Source organism: Gambusia affinis, linkage group LG05 (assembly GCF_019740435.1).
Source record: "Gambusia affinis linkage group LG05, SWU_Gaff_1.0, whole genome shotgun sequence".
Classification (NCBI taxonomy): domain Eukaryota; kingdom Metazoa; phylum Chordata; class Actinopteri; order Cyprinodontiformes; family Poeciliidae; genus Gambusia; species Gambusia affinis.
The window spans coordinates 15238281-15264232 of NC_057872.1; the positions used below are offsets into that span (position 1 = coordinate 15238281).

The window sequence follows — 25952 nt, forward strand, 5'->3', positions numbered from 1 at the left end:
CAAAAATATCATCTGCTGACGGGAAGAGGACATTACCATGAGATGTCGATGTCCAGTCGCACTCATCCCCCGGCCGTCGCTTATTGGTGCTTTTTCTTACAGGCCAGATACTGGAACTCAAATGTAAATGAGGTGGAGGGAACCATTACGGATATCAAAGGAAAGGTCATCCGCAGACTGTTTGGGAAGTGGCACGAAGCAGTTTACTGCGGAGACCCGCCGTCAGCTACCTGCATCTGGAGGGCAAGTATGTGTCTGCCATTAGTGCACGCAATCAGCTCTTCTAGTAATTCTCCTGGTTAATGTGTCTCATTTCATTTCTGTCTAGGCCAGATGCCAATGAACTATGAGCAGTACTATGGCTTTACAAAGTTTGCAATTGAGCTAAATGAGCTGGATCCCTCTTTGAAACAGCTGCTGCCCCCTACAGACACCAGACTGCGAGTGGACCAGAGGTAAAGGCGAAAATAATATCTGCATGTGCCTGCATATTAGCGGTAATTAAATATGAGATACGGTTGCATTTCAGAGAGTTTACTATTATCAAATTTTACGTCTTGCAGCTAATGTAAACCTAAAATTCAGTTTCTATTAGAATTTGAATACTACAAAACACAAATAAAAGAAGACTTAATACAGAAATATTATTACATGACTATGTTGTCGTTTACACTATTAAACAGACTGACTGCCATATATGGTTATTGTTAAAGATAATGACCTTTTATCATTGTCTTTAACAAAGACAAAATGTCTCTACTACAGACATTTAGCAAAGACTCACTATGCTGTATTAATCATACTAATGAGAGATTGAATGAAAGGAAAACGTTTGGTTGAAAAATGTGTGCAAACTAAAGAAATAACTGGGGTTTTGAGGAATTGTAAAGCAAAATCAGCCCAAGATTTTGCCATAAGGAGACGTATCCAGGACATGAGCGACATTTGTTGTTCTGGTATTAAGTCAGAGTCAACGTTTAAGCTGCTTCGTAGATCTCTCTTCAGACGAGTCAATTTGACTTTTGTTGGGAGGTGAATCCAGATCACAGAGTTTGGAGAAAGCACAGAATCCAGGTTGCTTGAGATCAAGCGTGAGATTTTCATTGTTAATAATGACATTAAGGGTACATGTTGTACTGCATATGGAAAAAAACTTATTTTTTCCAAACCTGTTAAAACTTAGTTTGTCTCATTTTGAACCTGTTTGATATGCTTTTTCTTTTTATATGCTTTTTTTTTTAACTTCCTTGCACTAGCACTTTGAATTGTCTTTGCCTTACAGCATATGGAGAAAACCTTTTTATAGCTGATCACTTTTATATCAAATGTCCTTTTACATGTAACTTTCTAATTTTTGTGAAAATAATTTTTAATTTTAGATTTTCAATTGCTGTCCTCAATAATGTTGACAGACAAAAATGCTTCAAATTTACCTTTAACTTAATAAAAGTGAGTATATATATTTTTTTCATTTAATTACTCCCATAAAATAACAATTTAATAATATTTCACTAAGAATAGTTTAAAAAGGTATCTGTAAATGCTCGAAAGATAATAATGTAATTTGACAATCGGGACTCTGAATCACAGGCTCTTGAGAGTGAAAAAATTGTGATCTTCTTCAAAACATAGTCAAAAATAACCACAGCAAAACCGATAAAAATAGCAAGCAGGTTGTGCAAGCTAATTTTAGCTCACATTTAAATATGGATGCTTCAGATGTAACACCCCTATCCTCAGGCAACACAAGAAACGTTCATGATTTATCAAAATTAAAACATTTAAAAAAAAAACGTCTCTAACCAATCACATGATTGTTTCTCTGGTTATATTATTAAATTATCTCATGGTAATGAGTCCCAAAAAAAAAAAAACATCAGAGTGGAGATTAAATCTGGAAATTGAACATAAACGTTGAACCATGTTTGCATAATGAAAGCGTGTGTCTCTGGCAGACTGCTGGAGGAGGGGAAGTTGGAAGCAGCAGAAGAACAAAAGCAGAGGATTGAACAGCTGCAGAGAGACAGACGGAGAGTCCTGGAGGAGAACAATGTGTCACATCAGCCTAAATTCTTCAGGTAGCACGAGTAGACACACTTACAGTTCAAGCGAAAAACTTTCATTATTCTCTTTTCCCCCTTTTTTTTAGTGTGTCCTGTGCAGATTAGATTATTTTTGAGCAATAAAGGGTAGATGCATCTTTCTATTAGTGAAACCTAAACCAAGATGCTACTTAAATTCACTTGTGAGATGGGGTTGTTTTATAACACAGTGGTAATGCTGGTGTTTCATTTTGTTTTCAGTCATCATTTGTCATAAAGTAAAAAGGCCTTAATAATCCAGGTAACTAACCAGATAATAGTAAATGAAAAAGTTCCATATGAATGAAATCCACTCATGTATTTTATGGATCATTGACCAAACATAAACCAGTTTTCTGCATGTGCTTTAGAGGAGCTTGCCATATTCTTGATAGCACTGTGAAGTAGGACTCCCTGCATGTCTCTAAACACATTCAACAGACACTAGAGTCACCAACAAAGCACCAAACACAATATATAGACAATCTCTGGCTTTTCAGTGATGCCGTACAAAATAAGACAACTGAAACCCATTTATTTAGAAACAAGCTTGGTTTTCAACACCAAAACTCAATGTCAGGTGACAGTCACTTGGTGCCAGATCAGTGTACAAAAGGAAAGGGTAGTTTGTAATGCTGCATGATATATAAGAGATCTTCACCCTTACTTGCTCTGCAGCATTGTTGCTAGGCGCTCCTGACTGACTGCAATGATGCAACAGAAGCAGAATGTGTTTTTAGATTACTTTTTCTGAAACTCCTCTGTTACAACTCAGACAGACACGGTGGATATTCTTTTACAGAACCCGTCGTTCCGTCTGAATAATCACCAAACAGTCCAGCTTTCCCACCCACTGGATGACAGGATGTGAAATGAAGCTCATTACAATTTGCTATTGTCTTTTTTTGTTGTTATGTTTGTTTGGGATTATTTTTTGCAGTTTGGTTACATTTAATCACAATCAAAATTTGTTAAACATATCAGATAGAAATTATTATTATTATTATTATTATTATTATTATTATTATTATTATTATTATTATTATTATTATTATTATTATTATTATTATTATTATTATTTTCTTGGGGATTCTGTATCTTCTTTAGAGGGAGCTACAGCACCTTTGGAGTCGCCACTGGGTTAAATACAAATACAGAAAATAATTATTCCAAAGCCCAAAGGTATAACATGCTTACAATGCTTGAAAGAAAGGTTTTTGTCCCAAAAGCCAAAGTGTATACCAGTAAATAAAAGCGTTCATTAAAACAGATGTGAGCTATCACTTATTAGTGGAAGAGAAGCCTTGCGGCTTGGCCACGATATTATAGAGATCATTAAAATGTGTTTTCCTGGCACAGATCTGGCGTTTATATTTAGCCTATTAATGCTTCACAATGAGAAGATTGGGGCTTTGGGAAGACCATTTCTGCAGCTTCACGTTAGACTGATTCATCTAAATTAGTTTTTGGGATTATTGTCCTATTGAAACACTTAGGTTTGATAATCTGATCCAAACTGTCACCCTTAAAGAAAAGGAAATTAATTGGGTATGGTATGAACATGCCACAAACTGCTAAGGCTCAGAGAGCAGTGAACTGAAACAGAAACCAGAAGCCAGATGTATTCAGGAAAAGTGTTTTGTGAACAGACAAGACAGGATTCAGCTGTTTGGTCACAATGACAAAAGAAAATGATTTCTATTTAAACTCATGCAAGCTCTCAAGTAAGGTAAGGGTAGTATCATGCTGGGGTTGTTTGCTTCTAGTGACATTAGTGGGTTGTACAGAGTGGTGGAGTAATGGGGAGGTCTAACTCTACAAATGTCAACTTTACCCCGAATCAACAGATAGATGGATAAAACTGACCCAGTCGTGTGTCCCAGCAGGGCAAAAACACATCAAAACTGGATTTGGAATGGATGAAGGATACGGCTAAATGCTTGGTCAGTGCAAAGGAACCAGCAGATTTAAAATAAATGAGATAACCAGAATGATGCCAGAAGCTTTTTTGGTGGCGAATAAAAATGTGAGTCTTGGTTAGTAAAAATCTGCGTCTTGGTTCGTGACATTTAAAAACATATTAGTCTGGATGTATGCAAGTTGCGCTGTATGTAAAGTTTCAAACTCTCATCGAATTTTAAAAAAATTCTTTTTGAAAATGTTCTAAAACCCCAAAACAATATAAGCCCCAAATCAATATGAATGTCGGCAATGAGTGTATGCAACCTTTTCACCGGAACAGTATGTTTCAACTAAGATCAACGGTTTGAAACATCTCAATGCATAGAACATAAATGATCCACACAAAAAATGCGGACTGCCTTTGGGTACAGAACCTAAAAGAAATAAAACCCCTTGCAGGGTTACAATTATTGTCTCTTCTGTCCTACATGCATCATGTCACAGTAACTAAAAGGTTGTGAGATAACTTTGTCATTATCATCATCATCATCATCATGTTTATGCGGCTCTGATTGGGACGTTATCTCCACAGGAAGTCAAAGGAGGACGCCTGGGTCAGCAACAACACTTACTGGGAGCTGAGGAGGGACCCCGGATTCTCCCACATCGAGTTTCCAACACTGTGGTGACCTCAGAACCCACAGTTTCTACCCACACAGCCTCCACTGTGACCCAGGCTGGTTCTGGCGAAGTCCGTAGCCCACTCCTACCCATCCACATGTTGTTTTCTATATTGCAGTCCATTCAAATTATTGCCTTAATAGCAAGTGCTTATCTGTGTTGCGTAAATCTGTTCATGGAACCATGAACCAGGGAATGCTGATGTTGAAACCTTCGCCCACATTTCTGCATCTTTTATGTTATGGCTTCTCAGAAAAGGGAAGCAACTTGGAAAAATCAATGAAAGAAAATGTCATTGTTTCCATAATTCTAGCTTGAAAATGCTGAATTACTTAGTCACTTAAGGTTGTGTCTTATAATGGACATTCTCTACCTCGGAGAAAAACGAAGCCTTGGTATTTCAGTGATTGTGTGCACACATGTTTATTCGCCTAATGCCTTACTAGTTCTACTTCTATTGTTTTTATTTTATTTAATTTTTGCCTTTGCATTGCTGTTTTGTAAGGATATGCAACAACTGTTGAAATGATCTTTATATTCTCACTGTGCTGGGGGTATGTTCAAGTCTCATAAAGTAATTACTTTTTAGCTATTACTCTGTGAATGACTGTACAATATTATATGAGCATCAGTAGGAAACATTACTTCCAGTCTCTTGTTCCCACATTATCCATTGCACCATCTTGACACTGGGTTTGGAGTTCAAATAATGTCCAAATCAATGTTCATGAAAGAGTAATAAAATATTATTCTTTCCTGTTATTTGTCAAGTTACTTGTTTGTTGTTCAAGACTGCAGAATGACTAAGTGCAGTTAGTCATTCTTTATAGTGCCTTGTAAAGAATGCATGCACCTTAAACTTTCCCCTTTGCTCATTTTATTACATTGTAGCCACAAATCTTAAGTTATTTTATGTAACAGGCCAATAAAAAGTACTGTGTTGGAGAGGAATAAAAACAAGGGTTTTATTTTTGTTTTTTTGTTCTCAAGTTATATTTAGTTCATTGTACCCTGATACCAGTCAATAAAATCCAGTACAACTTGTTAACCCTCAGTAGTCAACTTATTAGTAAAAAGTGTCCATGTTTGTGTAATTTGATCTCAGTATAAAAACAGCCATCTGACCACTACTAGATGTTTAGTCCACAAATTTGGGCTTCATGGACGAGTGGCAAAAAGAAAGTTTGCCTCGGTCAGCTTAGGGAAAACATCCAAAGTATGGATGGAATTACTGCCCTAGAGGCACGCTCTAATTTCCACCAAAGAAAAGATAACTCTGAACATCACTATGAACAAACCGTAACCAATGTAAAACAAGGTGATGGCATCATCTTTTTGTTCCTGCAAGGATGGAGAATCTGGTCAGAGAAAATGAGAAGATTGGATTGATCAAAATAAAAGCAGGAAAATCCTGAAGGGAGACCAGCTGCTAAAGATTGGGGCGCCTGTTCTCTTTCCACCAGGACAATAACTCTAAACATACAGCCAGAGCTACATCAAAGTTGTGATTGTTGACTTTTAAAAAGTTAGTTTGCAAAGAAGAAAGAGAAAAAGGTCAGTTCCACCCTTGTAGAAATATGTCATTAAACATTTGAAGCTAAAATTGCCTTTTGAGTCTATAAAGCATAAAGTCAGAAGGGTTGTATACAAATGCTCGAACCACACTTTTTACCCTGGCCGTTGTAATTAAAAACTAAATGACAACCATGTCCACATTTATTTTCATTTTCCAATTATCCCCAACTTTGTGTTTGGTCCATGAGATAAAATAACACAAACAGACATTTGTGGACGTAGCAGCAAATGCAAAAGTTTGAGGTTCATGCTACCTTAGCAAATACCTGCATATGAAGCAACTCCTCTTTAAGATTAGCCTGTAATAAATGTTATCTAAAGATGACTTCAGTTTGGGTGTGGATGACAGATCATCTGCTCAAATGCATCACTTTGTTCAGTGATGCATTTGTGTGCTCCCGTCTTCATCAAATAGTAAAATAATACCTGTGTAACAAGCAAGCAATATTTTTTGTATATTAAAATGAGTCTATTAATGACTCAAAGTGACATTTTTTTAGTCATTAAACAGTTTTGCATACAGTTGTCCTGTTTATGTGGGGAAAAGTCCAAAAAGCTGCCCAACTATAAAACATTTGAAAAGCCTCTATAACTGCTTTCAAATGCTTTTGAAAGAAATATAACTCTAACTAGCATTTGAAGACTTTATTGCTTTCAAATGCTTTTGAAAGCAGCAAAGCCTTTGCTGATATGCAGGCACTTACCTTTACTGTATGCTTATCTTTACTGTAAAGGTAAGCATAAAGTGCCTGCATAACCCTTTCACACCCTACAATTCTCTGTTAAATGAAATCTTTGTGATTAAATGGAAAGACAGTGTGGCTTGGGTTCTACAGCAACAATGTAAAACTGCTTATCGTCCTGGATAACCAGGACATTTTTGAAATGTTATTACATATTTGAAAAGATGTAAGACATCATTCCAGTTTTCTGATGAGCCAAATTAAACTAACTAAAATTCCGTACCTGAAACATTTCTTTTTCATGAAAAGGAAAATCTTTGCACTTAATTTTAATTCTCCCCTCTTAGAGCGGAAAATTTGAGTGACTGAATTTTAGCTGCCACTAGATGGCAACATAGATCAATAATTTGAGTGAATCTATTGGCACCTAAACGTTTTGCCATGAGGGCCAAAATAACAGTAAAAGTTTTTGGGTGTCACATTAGTAGTAGTCATAATAATGTTAATAATAATAAGTAAAAAATTATTTTATTTTATATTATTTTGCCCTTTTTAATTTGATCTGCTCAATAATAAACTCAACATGCAATATTCTATTTAGTCTAATAAAAGAAAAGGAGCTCTGTAAAGTAGGTCTCTGCAAATGACAGCCTGTCCGCCAGATGCACCCCAGAGGTCATTTGAAAAGTGTCCCAGATCACGATCTTGCAAGAAAAACAGAACAGAAACAAAACAGCATATGGGTTACTTTCTCCTGAAACATAAAACAAAATCCATCTTTAATGCCCTGCTGTGCAGATTCTTTTCATTCCAGAATTGGGGTCGGAGGCCGAAGAATGTTAATCAGTGGGCCGCAAATGGCCCCCAGGCCGCACGTTGGCCTCTCCTCATTTACAGCAAATCTTCCAGTCGGGATGTCGTTCTGCGAATATAATCAATATTCAGTTTTATTTGTAGCTTCAACAAGCACGTTTAGAAGTCAACTGGAGAACGCTCGTCAAGAAAAGAGATATTCGCGGCAGAAGTGATTTGTGACTGACTTTTTCAGTCTACTTTCTCATAAAGGAAGAGAAAGAAGAGCAAGCGCTTCCTGTACTGAGGGCGGGGCTTTTTCGAGTCCTTTGTCCAAAACAGACTGAAGTAAAAACAGTATATTAGTAGTTAGTAGTCACCTCCTTTGTCACGTAACTTTTATAACTAGCTTAGCACTAAAGCAATAACTTCAGAGAAGCGGTAAGAACATGTTTCATATGTATATATTGTGTTATTTTGACGTTTTATTGATAAACGGACAGCTTTGATAAAAAAAAAAAAACTGTTTGTAGATGCTAGGTGGTTTGAGCTACTTTAGACGTTGAACTATAGTGTTTAACCGAGTTGTGCATTATTGAAGTTCAAGGGATAAGAGAGGAGGACCTTAATCGAAGCTACGTTTTTATCAATTAGCATCCAGGTGCCAGGTGAAGGTAAACATAACCTTTTCTTACTTCTAGCTAACCTGATTTCACTTAATCCGTCAAAGGTTTTTTTTTTATGAGCCGCGGGAGAAATGTTTGCCGTAGCAACCAAAAACTTTGTGAAGGAGGTGGATGATGGGGGCTTCCTGATCCCAGTGTCCAGCCTGAATGACAACTTGGAGCTTCTGACGGTGGTGGTGAAGCGTGAACGCTCCTGGTTCTGGCAGAAACCCAAATATCTTCCAACTGACTTCACCCTGAATGACCTGCTGACAGGCGATTCGCCCATAACACCAGGTAAGTTAAAAAGCAAAACAAAAAAAAAAGCAACACTCATGTTGTTGTTTTTAAGCATTTATTACAGTAAAGCGACAGCAAACCTAAAATGGTTTATTTATATTTTACAGACGTGCTAGATATAGACTTCATCAAGTACAGCGGCACATATGAGGACGACATAGGGGGAACCATGGATGCTAGTTTTGTCAAAGCCAAATTGAACATAAAGAGTGAAGACTCCTCCAAACTCCAGTTGTCCTTTGGCAGTCTGAAGAAACAGGAAGTGGAAGTCCCGAAACTGATGGGAGACTCCAAAGGCAGGTTAGCTCCCCTGAGTCCACTCTGGTAGATTTAAATGTCCCATTGAAGAAATATAAACAGAAGGATTTTTTCCCCCTTAACCATACATTTTGTGAGGGATTGATTAGAGATGATCATATTTTTCTATGTGCAATAGACAAACATAAATTAAAATTACAGGCCTTTCAGTACTTTCATAGAACCAGACTTTCTCTGAATATCGTACATTTGTGTTTTTTTTTTTTTTTTTTTAAGAGTTCTGGACATGTCGCACTCTCTGATCCAGCAGACGAAAGAGAAAAAGAAAAATGTGTTGGCCATTGTGAAGGAGCGCATCATGACCACACAGCCATGTTCAGTCGTAGAGGACGTGCAGCAGCGAGGATGGCTTGTGGGGAGTCTGATTCCCTGCCTCCCCAAAGTGTCTAAAGTAGAGTGAATAAGAGCTACCACAGACACCAAACACATTCATGCTTACAGTATCTGTTTGTTAAGTATATTGTAAATTGTTTTGGTTCAATTTTTTTTGCTTGCATGATGATTGTGAGAACCGAGTTCTCTTTTTCATGTTGCCCAATATAAATATGGGGGATTTGAGAAATGGGCTATCACTAGATGTCCTGCTGTTCCTGAAACTAGTTTCAGTTCTGCATGCAACTTGGTAAATCATTAACTGTTGAGCAGAGGGAGCTGAAATATTGTTCTATTTAAAAAGACGGAACGTGTGGCAACTGCAGGCACGCACACCACATCTGAGTCATTGTTAATACAAGCCTAAAATTGGATTTAAGTAATGTCCAAGCCTAGAAAATGATTAAAAAAATGAAAGCTTAATAAGATAAACATCTTTTTAATTATTCGCCTTCTCGTTGTCTACATTATAAATACCAGAATTTCTAAAATGATGTCAAATGAGGGTGTATTTTTTCCCAGATCTATACAGAAGATCCTCACTTATCACCCTGATGTCACCCATTCGTCCACTCTTTTAAAAATTGGTCATAAATGGACTTAAAATGCTGGAAACTTCAGACTCAAAAATTGTCAAAACCCTGACAGCTGAAGTTGTAATGTGTTGGGAGTAGAAATAATATTTTAGGGGCAGAACGATAAAGAAAAACATATTTTCGATATATTTTTAACAGCTTTTATTTTCATTGACACGATCTATAAAAGTCACGCAATCATTTCCAGTTCAGTAAAAAGCAAAAACTTGAGTTTTGCTTCAAAAAGACGATTTTTGATGTGGGATGTCTGAGCTTTCCTGAAGCTCTGCTAACTTTCCACCCAGATTTTACTGACAGAAAATGGAAAGTTGAGTAAAGACAGCAACGTTACATTGGAGATTCCTCCGCACACCACGATGGCCTACGGCATTATAGAGCTGGAGATCAAAAACGACGGGCACTTTGGTGAGGATACTCTAAACTCTGTTTAACAACCTTTGCTAATTTAACAAGACAAAAATGATGAACTGTCTATAAACGTTTTTCCACAGAGCTGTGTGTGATGACAAGTGGAGGTTTTGAAGTAGACGGCCATGCCAAGAAGAGGCTGCTGTGTTTCTCAGTTCCAAAGAACAATGTGATTCAGCAGGGTAAAATTACTGTTTGTTTTTTTGGGGTTTTTTTTGTCACTTTTCTTTTTTCTGTCTTAACTTTTTAACAGAAAATAGCAGCATTGATGGTAAATGTTGCATCACAAATACATTCTGAAGCTTTAGGATTAGAGTAGCATGATAGTTATATGCGCTGACTTACATTAGTGTATCTTTTCTGGCCCGTGTGATAATCTGTAAAGTGCAGATTAGTCGTATGTCCAAATGTCTCGAGACATTTCTATTTTTTAATGTTCAGATTTAAAGGAGCATTTAAATTAGCCCTGAACAGTATTACCTCTGGCTTTAACGTTTTCTTTGCTCAGTAACCACTCTTTTCTGATCAGGGGTTGCTGACTGTTGAGTAGACGAGGATGAAAAACTAAAGGAGACAGAGCTTTTGCAACAGTGACCTTCAGACTCTGGAATTGTCTCCGTCCGAACTTGAGATTATTTGTGGATTCGGTGGTCTTATCTCGGAGCTGAAAGCCTTTTGCTTTCATTTTGTTTTTTAAAAGCACTTTGTAATACTTTAAATAAAAATTTTACTTACTCACTCTTTGCCCTCATTCTCAGCCGCAGACCTGACTTTTTCATTGCTTTGCCAATCGGCATACGTTTGACGTTGGTCATTCAGGCATATTAGAGATTCTGAATGGATTAATCAGTCTGGCATTGACACATTAATCCACAACTAAGAAAAGAACACATTTTAAATCTGACCACTTTTTAAGGTTTTATACCGCTTCTATACTCCATGGCTTGACCAGGTAATTTATTTACACACCTTCTGCAAAATATGCTTCAATAGTCAGGCACAGAGACTGGTGGAAGCATCAATAAAAACCAGCCAAAGTCTAAAGTATATAGAAGTTGGGAGCTGACTTAAGACTATTGCTCAGCTCTGGTGACGGATATAATTTACAGTTGAAACCAAACGTTGCCTGAACTGAAATCAGACCATCCTTATCTTGTTTTAGGTCAGCTGTAATTACCTAAATTATTTCTGCTCCCTAAATGCCACTACAACAAGAGAAAGAATACATCATATGTATTTATTAAAGTCTTCTGAATCAGAAGTTTACATGCATTTCCCTTGTATTTGGTAGCATCACCTTTGTTGGAGTTTTTGTTGGAGTTCTGGCTCATTTCTCTTGACAGAACTTCTTGGACCGGGTCTGGTTTGCAGGCTGCCTCACTTGCATGCGCCTTTTCAGATCTATCCATACATTTTCTATTGGATTGAGATCCCAGCTTTGTGATAGCTACACCAAAACATTGATTCTGTTTGGAGGTCGCTTTAGGGTCATTGTCCTGGCTGATATCTTTAGATGTTGCTTCAACATTTCCACACTCATGCCGTCTATTTTGTAAAGATCACTAGTTCATCCTGCAGAAAAGCAGCCCAGCAACATGATACTGTCACCATCATACTTTACAGTTGAGATGGTGTTCCCAGGTTTCCATGCATCCCCCTTTTTCCAATGCTCATTACACCTCAAACAGATCCACTTTAGTTTCATCGGACCACAGGACAAGTCTCCAAAATGAAAGTGTTTGACCCTGTGTGCATTTGTAAACTGCAATATGGCTTTTTTTATGTCTCTTGAAATATTGGCTTCCTCCTTGCCAAGTGGCCTTCCAGCCCATGTCTGAATAGAGACACTGCCTTACTGGCTTCAGCAGGGTCTTCACAAGATCTTTGGCTTTTGTTCTGAGGCTGATTTTTGGACCAAAAGACATTCATCTCTGGGACACAGAACCCGTCTCCTTCCTGAGTGGCACGATGGTTGGACATTCCCATCATGTCTATATTTGAACATATTTGTTTGAACAACTGGACATTGTAGCTTCTTCAAATTGTTCCCGAAGATGAACCAGACTTGAGAAGCGCCACACTTATCTTCCTGGAATCTCGGCTGATTTGTTTTGGCTTTCATATTGCGCCAAACGAGAAGCAGTGTGTTTGAGGTGTGGTCTTGAAGGTACAGCCACAGATGTGGCTCCAGTTAACTTGAATTTGTCAGATGTGAAAAATACTCCAACCAAAGTAGCATATCCATAGAGTCATAGGAACCCGGAATGTATCCCTGTCATTATTAACTTTTACTTTGGGCATTGTGTATCTTTGTAAAACAAATTATGTATTTTTTTTTTTTTATCCCAGAACTGGAGAACCTGAAGGATCATTTCCAGCAGCTTTCCACCCTCCCAGCCTCCACCAGGTCGTCTCTGCTCCAGCACATCACAGGACTGATGCAGAAACCGGAAGCCATTGCCGCACTTCAGGTCATGGTGAAGAGCCACACTGATGTGCCTTGTTTTTATAACATTAATAGAGCAGATAACTGTAGGTGCTACTCTTTGTGACAGCTGGACCGGATGTATCTGGGTAAGAAACCCAGCCTGGATGATGACGGATTAAAGGAATCTCAGCAGCAGAGCATCCAAGCGATTTTTGAAGTGTTGGAGCAGTCTGGTGCAGAGGAGTCGACTCAGAGCCCAGTCCTCACCGCATTGCATCTGGTTGTCAGTGCATTAGAGGGTAAGAAAAATCCCCAGTCTCGAAAGGAAGAACCTGAACTGTTGTATGTGTTTGTTTGTTGTTTTTGGGGGGGTTTTTTTTACATTGTTTATGAATTTTATCTTTCAGAGTTACCAGATGATTGTCTTCCTGTTTTAAGTGTTTGCAGTAACCCTGCAACCCTACAGACTTTGGAGCTACTGGTTAGTGAGGACCGTTCCCCCCCAACCCACACGTTAATTCAACAGATCATTTTAAAGGCAGAAGCTAAATTATTATTTATTCTTTTGAAACACATGGCTTTCCTTACATTTGTTCTAGGTGCAGTGTGTGTCAGGGACCCGGGAGACGACTCCGAGCAGCACAGCATTGCCAGATGACGACTATGAAAGGACTGAACATATTTTTGCCTCCTGTAATGCGTCTCTACGGAGAGACAGCGATATGCTCCGGGTTGAAATCAAGCATGAACCAGGAAATCATCCCCTGATTCTCTGCATCGCTATTAAAAGTCTCGCCTCTTTAGCCTGTGGCTTTTGAACCATATGAACTGTATAGTGATTAAAAGAAAATCCATTATATTCTGTTTTCTTTGGGGGATTTAGCCTGGACATTTATAAATAAGTGCTTGAAACATAAATGTGAGAATGAACATCGTACTGAATATTTTTTATTGGCAGATTTTACATTGTATAGGACTTGGACTTCATTGAATTGAATGTGATCAAACGTCGATACCCTAAATAGGCATCATCTGATAATTAGAAATCCGTTTCAGCAAAATTCATGTTGTACTTTCTACTATAACATAGTTGTTGTAGAACTGTTCTACAATAAGCCTTTTGTGGCTTGAGATTGTTTTTGCCCTTTTCAATTAATTGGTCCACAAATCTTTTTTCTTTTTTTTACATAAAACCAAAAAAGTCCTTTAGAAATTGATTTAGGGTTTGAATGTTGACTGTGTGGTGTTTTCTTTAAAGCTTTGTAATTTTGTGTTTTTATTATGAAAAACACTTTGAACTGTCTTTCTGCTGAAATGTGCTATACAAAAAACTTGATTCTTTCACCTCAGGCATCCCAGGCCGTCTTCTACTACAAACGCTTGTATTCATGCTTCACTTGCAAATTTTTAAACATGAGAAGTTGTGCAATATGAAATGATGGTGTTTCCTTATTGTAACAGCGTCTTGCAAAGACACCCACTTTCCCGATGTCAAGTTAAAATTTTAGTTCATTTAGAATTTTCTGTGACAGACCAACAAATTAGCAAATGATTGTTAAGTAAAGGTGACAGGACAGGTGGTTTACAAAAAATCTGAAATGTGAATGATGTTTGTTACCCTGACACTTGAATGCAGGTGTTTGGTGAAACGGTACAATCACAAGTTCCTATGGATTTCAGTGGGATTTTATTTGATGGATTGAAACTTGAGAGAAAATTTGTTAAGAGGCAGTAAATTTACGCATGTTTTTATTTTTCCCAAATAAAACTCTTAAGTGCAGCAGATATTTGTGCTTCGCTGCATTCTTTCTGACACCACTAAATAACATCCAGGGAAATCATTTAACTTGAGAAATTTATGCTCAGTAAAAAAAAAAAAATCCAGCTGGTCTATGAAGGCCTCAGAGGTTTGTTAGAGAAATTTTGCAAACAGCATCATTAAGATCTAGGAACACAGCAGGCAAGTCAGGGATAAAACGAAAGTTTAGGTTCTGAAACCAAAAAGCCACAAAGTTACAATTAGTCCAAACGTTGCTTTGGTGTGCCACAGTTACAGTTACATCGATGTTTGTAATGTTAAGAAGTTCAAAGAATGCGGTAACTTTTGCACGAGTCATTTTGATTGGAATCTCACAATCTATCAATTTGTACAGGAGTGTTTAATAGACCTAAACCTCAGATGAATTTCCAGAGTTCACATAAAACATGAAACTGGTCCAGGAAAGGGACTGGAGACGTTTCAGAATAATTGGTCCAAATTATGTTTTAACAGCTCCAGAGTCTCGAGAATATGTTTATTAATAGTTATTTTTAATATTTATGAAAATATTGAAGGTTTCAACACTGTGATGACATTTATAAAAAGCTGCCTCATTTCAATAGTCCAAATATTATGGGATATTTATGGAGAAATTCCTAAAACTGAATGGACAGGAGGGGATTTTTACTGGAAAAAGATACAAAGCAGATCATTAGAAAACACCTGTTATTTTATTAAACATCTGAAAATACATCTTATCTGAAATCTTGTAAAATAAACCTTTAGTAAGTAAATATGAACATTATTTAAAACTGTTAAGTCTTAGTATTATCACATCTAAAGGGATAGTTTACTGACGAGTACCCTCTTCAACGGCCCTGGGTAAGTTGTTTTTTTCTTTATAAACACAAACACAGCACCAAATCCACTGGTTTAACAGTCCAAAAACTTAAATACTCTACCTACAGTTAGCATTATTATCAGAATGGCTTTCCCAGCCTTTTATCCAGCTTCAGTGAACACTGGATAAATACTACAGTATTGCTTTGCTTTCTGTGCAACAATGATCTTCAAAACAGTGATCGGAGGAACGGTTTTCAGAGAGAACACTGAACTAAAATTACTGTAGGGGAATACATTTTAGCAGTAAGAAGATATAAGAAACATGATGAATGACTAAGTCTGTAGTGACAATGACTTGAAGCAGTGGACACATACACTGTAAACTTAACACTGAGGTATCACATCCTTTTCTTTGACAGAGCCCTCATTTTAGGAGAATAAATAAAACTTACCTTAAGATGTGAAATTCGAACTGACAGCTGATTAAAAGCAATCTGACAAAAAAAATCCTCATCCATTTAAATAAAAATACTCTCTAAAAAAACAACAACATATTTGCCACTAAATAAGTACACTTCCTGCTTTTTGGACAGTTGCATAGTGTGTTGGAAAAGACAACTGGCGATTTAAATTAAGGTGACGGATGCAGTTTGTACCAACGAGGTTGACGTCCCATTCTTCCTGTGTGCAGCACAGTTCATTGTATTTAATCCCAGGCCCGGCAGCTCAGACAGCAGGTCCAGTAGGAGGAGCTTCAATACACCCAGCTGACTGGAACCCACTGCGGCTCGACAAACAATCGCTCCACGGCATCTTGCAGCTTGTCGAACGCCTTGTCCAGATTGTCATTGACTATAGTCAGGTCAAAGTAGTGGCTGTACGCCCGGCGGATCCTGGCACTCTCATCTACCGTCTTCTTTAAATCGTTCTCCTGCAACAGAAGCGGGAGTCCAATTACACTCTGATGGCAGCAGCTACCATTCAAGAGCACCAACGATCACCTCACAATACGCTGACAGGAATTTCTCAAGATTACCGTGAGGATTTTGGTGGTAAGGCCAGCATCGACCACGGCTTTGTGCATGTCTCTTAGTGTGTCCAGCTCAGGGGCAGCGATAAACACCACAAACGGCATAAACTCTGCAGTCTTCAACACCTTCAGGGCCTGTGCATAAACTGTGATATCAACCACCAAAGCTTTTCAGGGCAAAACAGATCCCTACATGGAAGGTGCTGATGAGATTTTACCTGAGGGTTCACGTCAAGGATGCACGTGCGGCCGGCCTGCACCACCTCGTGGATGGAGTCGATCTTGGTGCCGTAGAGGTTCCCGTCGTACTCGCCATGCTCCAGGTAACGGCTCTCCTTGATGTCACGCTCCATTTCCTCCCGAGTCACGAAACAGTAGTTCTGCCCGTCTTTCTCCTCTTCTCTGGGATGGCGGGACGTAACTAAAGTCAGGAAAATGATCACACATAGTGCCTTGCAGAAGCATTCTTTCCCTATCTTTTTTTTTTTTTGAGGGGTTTAATATGAGAGGCCAAAACAAAAAAGAACATAAATGAGGTGAAAAGGAAAATAAAAATCTGAAAAGTTTGGCGTGGAACCATATAATAGCAATTTACCTAAGTCCGAGCTATTTTGAAAAGAGTGATGGACAAAAAACACAAGTGTGTATTTGTGTAGTGCTGGTTGGGATAGATAACATGAACTGCATCTGGAACAACAATCAGTGGCTCTAGAAATGATTGATTCCGGGGAACCGAAACACTTTCCGATTTTTTTGTTTCTAAATTTGTCAGTGGAGACGTTCAATGGGTATGAATGCTGGCAACACACTGTAGACGATTTCTGTAATTGTCCAGGTTTGTCTGGCGCACTCACAGGGGACGGTGGCTCCATATCGCAAAGGATTCATAACAACAAGGCGGTTCTTCAGGCTCCTCCTTCCGACCCCCTGGGCTCCGATCAGAACTAGCGTTTTCCTTCGAAACGGGGGCATCCTGGCCACTTCCTCATAGATCTGCAGCTCATAACGGTCAAACTCTGCTCAAGGCAATGCACACACTGAATGAGAACTGCATCATCTCAGATGCATTTTGACGAAAACACCATAAATTACATCTGGTGATACACACCTGCGTTCTTAGAAGTGAGGTACATCATTCTTTTCTTCTTTTTCTTTGCAGTCAGAGTCCCACAGAGCATCCCTGAACAAATCCAAAGTGCAGCTGTCAGAGAGACTCAACAATGGTGTCTGGTTTGTTGGGAAACTGGGGACGTGACTGTGTGCTGACCTGTACCAGCAGTGCCCCAGTCTCTCCTCACAAAAGCTTTTCTCTTCTCCTCCAAGAACTGACTGGGAATCAGGCCAGTCGCTCCACCAACAACTTTGCGTGCCTTTGTCGGAATTAAAACAGTTGAGAAAAGAAATGAGGTCGATCTCTTAAATGTGGAACTCAGCAAAAGACAAGAAAAAAAAACATTTAACTGAATCTCAACTACAGTCTCTTGTATATGCCAGTACCTGGTCTCCCTATTCGCCTTTGATCCTATAAAATGGGGATCGAGATTGTATGAAAACTATAATGTTACTTTTGTACAGAGTAAAGCAGTGGAAATGTTTTTTATAAAATCAATGCTTTTCCAGGAATTAATTGTTCATTTGTAAATGATGCCAGAATAAATCAGATAAAATAAATCTAAAACACATTAAGGTCAGTTAATTGGACAGAAAACTCAGTTCTGCAGAGCACTTTTTTTCTTATTTACATGTGAAAATAATGCAGATGTACAAGAAGTTATTTTCTTAAACCTTGCTGAAAAGCAAAAGGTTCTTAATCAAATTATTTAAATCCAATTTCCAAACTCGCATAATATATCAGAAATATATCAGCTGTCAGTGTCTTGCACTGTCCAAGAAGCTAAAGGACAGAGAATGATGGAAGCATCCCATTAAGATACTATTGAAATCACATGATTTCTCAGTATTTTGCAGCCTCACTCCAAACATCAATGAAGAGCACAGACAAAATAAACCAGGCTTGTGAAAGTATTTCAGCATTTCTTGGTGTTGTTGACTCACCTGCCACCAGTTGGGGTCCTCTTTGTTGACAACATGAAGTATGTCTCCTTTAGCAAAAGCCAGACCTGCCTCTTTACAAGGGATCAGGTTATCTGTAGTTGGGTTGTAGCTGAAGTACGACTTCAAATAAACCTACAAGTTAAGAATTAAGTTAAAATTCAGCGCAAAAAGAAAACTTAAATGTATAAAATCTTTTTAAAAATGCCTATGAATCTTTTACATTGGCGTGGAAGAATTCAGGTCCATTTTTGAGCATAAACTCCACATTTAAAGACATGCTGCAGCATCTAAAACAGATTGAATCTGAACTGCTCCATTTGAAAACCTTCATTTTGTTCTAAAGGCATTCAAAGGTGGACCAGTGGATGATGTGTCGGATCTGCATAACCCAGCTGTGTTTGTGCTTAATCTCACTAGGCAAAGGTTGGACATTGTGCTTCAGGATTTTCCAGTAGAGTAGAAAGCATGGTTTAAATATCTGAGTTACTGCTGAACTGGTGGCGTGACCGTTCCTGTTTTATCCACAGATTTCACTCCACATTGTTGTTTTTTCTTATTTTTCAGGAGTTATGAGACACGGAGGCAAAGTTACTCAACAAGGTGTTGCTAGGTAACCGAAGTAAGGGGAACTTGAAACTGCTTGTTACCCAGCAGGTTGTTACTTGGTAACCAAAGAGTGAGTTAGTTGATGCTGTTGACTTTGCATAGTCGGACGTGAAAGGTTGAGCGGCCAAAGCCTTTCCTCTGCCTACATCCCCCAGAATCCCATATGGGTCTGGATCAGAGTTTATTCTATATATTGAATATTCTACGAGATTTATTATCTGCTGATATTGATCACATGACTATCATGACATATACTGTTATGGATTTATTGTCCAATCCTACCACCACCATGTGTTGACAGCTGATGGCTCTTGGCTGTGATATTTACCTCAGGAAACTCCCATAGATGTAATTTTTTCACTCCCTTTCTTATTGATGGATCATAAAAACTGACATGTCTAACAGTGGCGTGGGCCTGCAGTGATAAAAGTAAAGCTGAAATCTGTAGGGAGGTCATAAAATACATCAGAATGAGCATTGAATGATTTATTCTGTTAGCATAACTGAAAGCTAACAAGGACATTAAAAAATAGTAGAAAAGAGGGATTAATTGGTCCCATTTGGCAGAGATGTCATTGTGTGACATAACCTTACACACTCTGCCAACGTCAGCCGCTGTGTGTGCCTGTTACAGTAAGGACCAGAGGGGTGTTCCAGTGAACAGAGTGGTGCGTGTCCTACTTAGAGTGCAGAGTGTTATTAATAGTTCCTTGTGGACTCAGTTTTCCAACGCCTGGCATTCTGCAAACAGCCAGTCAGGCTGCTCCCACCCAGTCCTTGGCAGGTTCAGGACAAATCCATCGCATCCCAAGTAAGAGTCCCCGTGTCTGGATTACTTGTACATCGAGGAATATATCATTCGTTAGGACTGTGTGGGATTTGGCCTGCTGGTGACGCTGCCTTCACCTCACCTGCGGGGGCGCCGGTGTGTCTCTGTAGCTCGGCAGGACCTTGAGTGTGACGCTCCCGCTGCAGTTTCTCAGCAGCTCCTGGAGTTCCTCGGGGTTACTGCCCACTTCCTGACCGTTGACCTCCCGGATGACGTCGCCCGTGTGCAGCATCCCCTGCCTATCGATGGAGCTGCCGTGCAGGATCCGTGTGATCACCATCTCCCCATTCACCGCGCGGAACGTCACTCCCTGAAGGAGAGAACGAGTGGGTCGCTGAAAGTCGCACAAACCTCTTGCTATGAAACAACTTGACCAAGTCAAATTAAAACGCTGAACTGAGTCACATTAGATAGGAAACGTGGAGGATTTTAAAGGGAATAAGCAGAGCTGCATGTCCTCCTCTGCAGAGATGCGGGTGCTTACCAAAGGCTCCCCGGTCCTTTTCTGGATGCCAATCATCCTCACAGCGTCGGCGGGCATTAGGGAACTTGGAGAGAGGGAATTGCTGTTATCCATGGCGTTAAGCATTTTATAGGACTTTGCAGCCACCTTGTCATGAGCTTCGATCAAAGACTGAAACAGGAAGACAGGGAAAAATTAAAAAAAATTAAAAACATTACAAAGCGTTTTTGTCAAAAAGAATTAAATAAAAAAAAAACACTGCAACATCAATTTAACAAAACTGTTCCTCAAGAATGACTCAAACTATTTTGCTTTGTTTATGTCGGCGCTGGCTAATGATTTGGAGAACATGACTCATGATTATTGCTGTCCGTACAGCAATAAAATAAAGCCAGCATCATTTATAGCAGCCATTTTACAGGATTAATGATGAAAGCCTTTCCCTCTTGTACCTTGAGTCCTCCACCATTAAAACCAACTCAAATGTGCTTTCTAGTATTCACACAAACCCAACAACAGTCATTTTCTGAGAATTTTATTTCAATAAAAACTAAAAGCCAAAGACTTGCGCTGTCACTCTATCTATTTAAATCTGCCTAAAGATAATTTTAGCCTCTAATGCTGGCCCAGAGACTCAACATGACAAGTTATGTTGTCATGTATCTAGCAGACAAAAAGGGGGAGAGGGGGAAGCCTCAAAATTTCATTATTTCACAAGTTAAAAAAAGCTTTGCCATCCTTCCTGATCCAATAAACCTTCGGTGAATGAGGGATTACAGTCTTAATACCTGAAAGTGAGGCTCTTGGAGGATTCTGGCAAGCTCAGCTGCAACAGGATCTTGTTCTTCGAGGTTGTTGAGGGAATCCAAGATCTCTGTGAGCAGCTGAACGTTGTCGTCCCCCACGGCTTCTAGCTTGACTTCCTCAAGGCGCTCGTGGGCCTGAATGCACAAAGCAGCAGAAAAATGACTGAACTCCATTGTATTTCAAAATTAGGCTCAAAAATTATACATAAAGTGGAGTTAGGAATGTACATGACACCAAAAAGATGGGACCACAATAAATACTTGTAAAGACTTGTTTCACCTCTGAAGTTCACAAATATTGTGCACATGTCAACACAAAGAGATGCTGCAGTAGCCTGGCTGCATAATTTTGCCTCGAACTATGTTAGTTAAGGACCTTTTGGTATTTTCACAACATTCAGACTCCTTCAGTTTACACCTGCCATGAGATTAATGTTGATGAAGTTCAGCTGTGGCCCCACATGATGAGGGCTGCAGAGGAGAGATGTTGTAACAATATGGCAGACTCTTATCAACTTGTGCAAGACAGAGGGGAGAAATATTATTGAGGTTGCTGTGTGAAGAACACAAAACAAAACTGAATGCTGAAATTGAATCAAAAGTTGAATAGGTAATTCCACTCAAAGATTAATTTAAGGGTGTGCAACCAGGTTCTCTGTCTTTTAGTCAGTTTTAGAGTACAGCTCAGTTAAAACATGACATTTTTACTCTTTTAACACTTTTTCCTATCACCTGCATATAAAACTAGGCCTGCACTGATTTAAATTTTCTGGTCAATCACCAATCTTTAAAAAGCTAGACCAGCCAATCCCTCAATATATACCATGATCTTGGAAAGTCCTTCCTCTCTCTAATGTTAGAATTTGATTTTGCTAAGCAAGAATGCAAAGTAGTACAAATGAGAAGTTTGCGCTTCACCTTAGCAAGAGAACGGACGATGGGGCTCTCCATGACTCCTTTCAGGAAGATGAGGTCGATATCTTTGGCTCCAGTTCCTGATGGCATGTCTTTCAGGTTGTCAAGAACCTGCTGCATGGCTGCAGAAGAACAACGTCGTCTCAGACACGAGCTTGACCAAAGGAAAGATCACGACCAGCAGACGACTGCATGTTGTCTGAAAGTGGTGTGACTTGAATTTGTGGAAGTAAAAATCGGAGCTGATTGTTACGTCTACTGGAAAATAACTGGAGTAAAAACTCCCAAGGGACAATTAAGTTGACAGAAATAAGCTTAAAAGCATCAACCGTTACTGTTGGAGCAGCAACAAACACAGATTCACAAAGCTCAGCAAGACTGGTCAAAAGAAAACCGCAAAATAATTAAAGATTTTTGCTTTTTTTTAAAATTATTTTTAGCTCACAGAAGACGGCTAAAAATTTCTTAATTTTTAACATAAAAAATAACAAAATAGTTAATGATTCGAAATCAGAAACAGCTATTTTAGTTTGCTGTCCTTTGTGGCTTACCTGAGCCAGACTTTGCATTGGCCACGGTCATGTTGGTTATTCCTGAGCTCAGGTTGGTCAAACTCTCTGAACACGCTCAGCAGCCGCCCAAATGGCCGTTTAAAAAAAAAAACACCAGAGCAACTGCAGAGCTGAAGGGTGACAGAAACCCAACAAGTCAGAACAGTTTACATTACGATAACCACATTATACAAACCTTGAAATGACATTTACCAAGCTGACATGTGTACTAACACAGATCCAAACTAGAGAATGAGAACAACTAAAGAGCACAGAAAATATGCCTCCTTTTGGGTTTTATGTGAATCTCTCTAGCATGGATTTGCTTTTTTGGCATGAACTGAGGAAATTATAAAGATGGCAACTGAATATCATCTCTTTGGTTGAAGATTGTACAATTCACTCACAATAGAGGCTAACTGTGTAAGCATTCTCCCAAAACAGATCTATGATATTAGCAAAAAGTCAGTGATGGCAGCTGTGGGTCTTCTAAACTCTATTTAGTCACATTTTGCACCGTTAATGCATAATACACGCAGCGTCCTAATATGCATGGTGTGAACTAAAAGCAGCTTACGATTTTTACATGTATTCCAGGATCTTACCTATGACGTGTGTTTAAATCATCAGAGCGGCAGGCTGCCTCCGAGCCTCAGGTTTTTCTAAAAAACAGGCATCTGGTATGTCTGCCTTTATCAGAAAAGAGGGAAAAACAATCCACTGAGCATCAACAGTTGTTTGAAAATGTGCCTGAAAGGCCTTTTAAATATTTAAAGAAACTGATTACGATGATAAATAACCTTTAGTAGTATACCTCTGATCCATATAAGGGAGCACTTTTTTGAAGTCAATTTAAATGGCCAAATTAAATACAAAAATAGTACTAGTTATTACATAAAATAAAAGATCAGATAAGTTTTCCTACCAAAGTCAACTGCTTGTGTTATTTTTCACAGTGAAGAACAAAGATAAAACAGGTTACCTCAAACGGCATCTGTACGTTGTTCTTCAACCTGCCCTGACTAGCCAGAAATGTTACGCAAATAAAACAGCTGATCATGTAGTCCTACTGCTTCATATGAAGGATAAACAAATATTAAGGATTGTTTCTTTAAATTTTCAATTCCATAAAAAAAAAGGAAAAAAAATGGATCCACAGGATAAAAGAAGCAAAAATGACATTAGCCTCTCCGGTGCTAAGTCATTTCCCTCGCACAACTAAAAGTGTTTTTTTTTTTTTGTTTTGTTTCCAATTAGACATTTTTAAATATTAGTCTCGACTGAGTGTAGTTGGCTGATAAACACGGAGATGGGACAGTCGGCAGCACTGTGCTGCTGTGCATACCTTAAAGGTGTGAAATGTGTGATATTACAGTGCACCGTCAATCAAATGGTCTCCTGTCTGCTGTGCAGGAGGAGTGATAGAGAGAATAGCCACAGCTCAATGTGCCACAAGTTTCAATGGGCAGAAGGTCTCAGAGTACATGGCCAATACCGATTTGAGTGTTTGTTTTTTTGTGGGTTTTTTTACATCTGACCTGCTAGCTTTATTTTAACCAATTCTATTTCTTTCTTTTTCTTCAGCCTATAAAAGCAAAGAACAACAATAAATGTGCCGTTGATTCCTTGATAGAGGTAGAAGCTTAAAATCAAATATTTTTTTTAAATCTAGGAACAACAAGATTTTGCCTAAAACTGCATAAGTCAGACAGATGACCTTGTCTGATTTCTATTTGACTCAAAAAATGTTAACCAAGTTTCTGTTGCTTCAAGCATTTAAAGACTGAAACTTGAAAGCATTCTTAGTTTTGAGGCAGATAACGAAAAGCAAAAAAGACGTGTGATCACAAATTAGAATAGAAGCTCCATTTAACTTGTTGATGCTTCCTTCATATAAAGGAAATCAGCAAAGTGAAAAACATTATTATTCAGAAAAAGAAGTGGCCTATTAGCCTTGGCTGCTATTTTATTAAATATCGGCATGGGCCACAGAAAAAGCCACATCAGTCGACTGCATCCTGAAATACCGGTATAAGGAATCCTTTCAATTTTTTTCTGTAATGAGATGACTTGAGTGAAAAAACAACTGTCAGTGAGTTACGCATGGAAGACCTTTCTTAATGCGAGTGATTTAAAAAGTATTGTAATCCGGCTAAAGTTACAAGAACAGAGTAATATTATTTTAAAAACAACATGCCACGTGATTTGCACTGATTGCATAAAAGTAACCATACACGATTTGAGATTATGATAAAAGTTGGATTGAAACTATCTTAGAGTCAACATGTTGAAAAGCTGTGCTGGCTCCACGGACTGAACTGCTGTCAAAGCTACACGTGTTTTTCGCTACTATGATAAGTAGCCTCTCTTGACTAACTGAAAGAAAAACTGACATTTTCATAATAATTTCCAATCACTTTCTATTAGTTTGACTTTAAATTAGTAACACTACTCGCTGTCAGGTCTTCTTTAGTAGCATTTTAAAAGAGTCGACTCTCTTTCGTTTTGCAGTCCACATGCAGGTTAGCAATGCTAACATGTAGCAACTGCTAGCTAGCTGTAACATAGCTTTCAAGTGTGACAAATTAAACTGTTGTGTCATATCTAAACAAAAATAAGCAAGTTAAACCAGCTGTGTTTTAACGTTATTGTTTATTTATATGCAGAGCAATTTATCAGTGAGGCAAAACTAGCCTTTTCATAGTGCTGTGGAGCTAGCTAGTTAGGCGCTTTAACGTTACTCCACATTAGCCTCAGAATTAATTAAACAAGAAACAGCAGGTCCAACATTGAAACGTTTGCTGCCCAATTTCAATTAGGTTATAACATACCCAATGCGCTGTAATCCAGTCACGTCTCCATGGTTTTTCTTTATTCAATAGACTTATTAATCCCCGATCTCTCACGGAGCAGTAATTGTGATTTAATTTCCAGCGTGCCTGCCCCCTTCTTCTCTCTCAGCTGCCTGTCGTCCACACACTGTGTGAATGTCACGCAGAGCTGCTTCAAGTTATCTAACCCATTCAAACCCGCCACAGCCACTGGAGACTTTCACAAACTCAGACATATATTTTCAATCTGCAATTGTCTCAATTTTACATATCACCAACAACACTGATCTCATCCCATCTTTTCTCTTTCAACTTGAAAGTTAGTGTGTGGAGATGTTCATTGTTGTTATCTATAGACATTACTTTAGCTGTTCATCAGTTGCAAAAGTATTGCCAAGGTTCCCAGACCTTGTAGAATAAAAGCATCCCCACAGCATGATGTTGCCACCACCATGTTCCCTGT

The 25952-nt window shown here is 38.6% G+C and overlaps 3 protein-coding genes across 7 annotated transcripts in view; 2 read left to right on the forward strand and 1 right to left on the reverse strand.

The window, feature by feature from the left end:
- The window catches only part of osbpl3b (oxysterol binding protein-like 3b), a 41653-nt gene extending 36021 nt beyond the window's left edge, over positions 1 to 5632 (forward strand). For all 3 annotated transcript variants that reach the window (XM_044117623.1, XM_044117626.1, XM_044117624.1), the window contains 4 exons: positions 103 to 247; positions 329 to 455; positions 1956 to 2078; positions 4576 to 5632. In XM_044117623.1, the coding sequence (XP_043973558.1) occupies positions 103 to 247; positions 329 to 455; positions 1956 to 2078; positions 4576 to 4672 (492 nt within the window). In that variant the 3' untranslated portion in view covers positions 4673 to 5632. The remainder of the gene's footprint in view (positions 1 to 102; positions 248 to 328; positions 456 to 1955; positions 2079 to 4575) is intronic.
- Positions 5633 to 7900: 2268 nt separating this feature from the next.
- gsdmeb (gasdermin Eb) lies at positions 7901 to 14586 on the forward strand. Of its 2 annotated transcripts, XM_044117631.1 has the most exons (10): positions 7901 to 8157; positions 8445 to 8676; positions 8787 to 8979; positions 9214 to 9388; positions 10250 to 10370; positions 10457 to 10555; positions 12723 to 12850; positions 12929 to 13100; positions 13209 to 13282; positions 13401 to 14586. In XM_044117631.1, exons 2-10 carry the CDS (start codon positions 8472 to 8474, stop codon positions 13617 to 13619), a joined length of 1386 nt encoding a protein of 461 aa, XP_043973566.1. In that variant the 5' UTR covers positions 7901 to 8157; positions 8445 to 8471; the 3' UTR covers positions 13620 to 14586. The 2 variants fall into 2 exon arrangements, with proteins under 2 accessions (XP_043973566.1, XP_043973565.1); XM_044117630.1 differs by having other exon boundaries at positions 7901 to 8676.
- Positions 14587 to 15262: 676 nt separating this feature from the next.
- Positions 15263 to 25698, reverse strand: pals2a (protein associated with LIN7 2, MAGUK p55 family member a). Of its 2 annotated transcripts, XM_044117628.1 has the most exons (14): positions 25490 to 25698; positions 23264 to 23348; positions 22659 to 22789; positions 22111 to 22229; positions 21175 to 21327; positions 20408 to 20557; positions 20006 to 20233; positions 18489 to 18620; positions 17701 to 17803; positions 17542 to 17613; positions 17288 to 17449; positions 16652 to 16854; positions 16440 to 16568; positions 15263 to 16334 (listed from the first exon to the last, which is right to left on the reverse strand). In XM_044117628.1, the coding sequence occupies exons 3-14, from the start codon at positions 22687 to 22689 to the stop codon at positions 16158 to 16160; spliced, it is 1659 nt and encodes a 552-aa protein (XP_043973563.1). In that variant the 5' UTR covers positions 22690 to 22789; positions 23264 to 23348; positions 25490 to 25698; the 3' UTR covers positions 15263 to 16157. The 2 variants fall into 2 exon arrangements, with proteins under 2 accessions (XP_043973563.1, XP_043973564.1); XM_044117629.1 differs by lacking the exons at positions 22111 to 22229; positions 22659 to 22789; positions 23264 to 23348; positions 25490 to 25698 and adding an exon at positions 21473 to 21775.
- Between the last annotated feature and the right edge of the window lie 254 nt (positions 25699 to 25952).

Excerpts from the sequence above, each read along its gene's own strand:
- gsdmeb (XM_044117630.1), top strand. The coding sequence starts at position 8,472 with ATGTTTGCCGTAGCAACCAAAAACTTTGTGAAGGAGGTGGATGATGGG. Across the intron at positions 8,677-8,786 it reads CGATTCGCCCATAACACCAG|ACGTGCTAGATATAGACTTC; the intron begins GTAAGTTAAAAA and ends TATATTTTACAG. Across the intron at positions 13,283-13,400 it reads TACAGACTTTGGAGCTACTG|GTGCAGTGTGTGTCAGGGAC; the intron begins GTTAGTGAGGAC and ends CATTTGTTCTAG.
- pals2a (XM_044117628.1), bottom strand. The coding sequence starts at position 22,689 with ATGACCGTGGCCAATGCAAAGTCTGGCTCAG. Across the intron at positions 22,230-22,658 it reads CAATGCAAAGTCTGGCTCAG|CCATGCAGCAGGTTCTTGAC; the intron begins GTAAGCCACAAA and ends GTTCTTCTGCAG. Across the intron at positions 17,804-18,488 it reads AGGACCCCAACTGGTGGCAG|GCACGCAAAGTTGTTGGTGG; the intron begins GTGAGTCAACAA and ends ATTCCGACAAAG.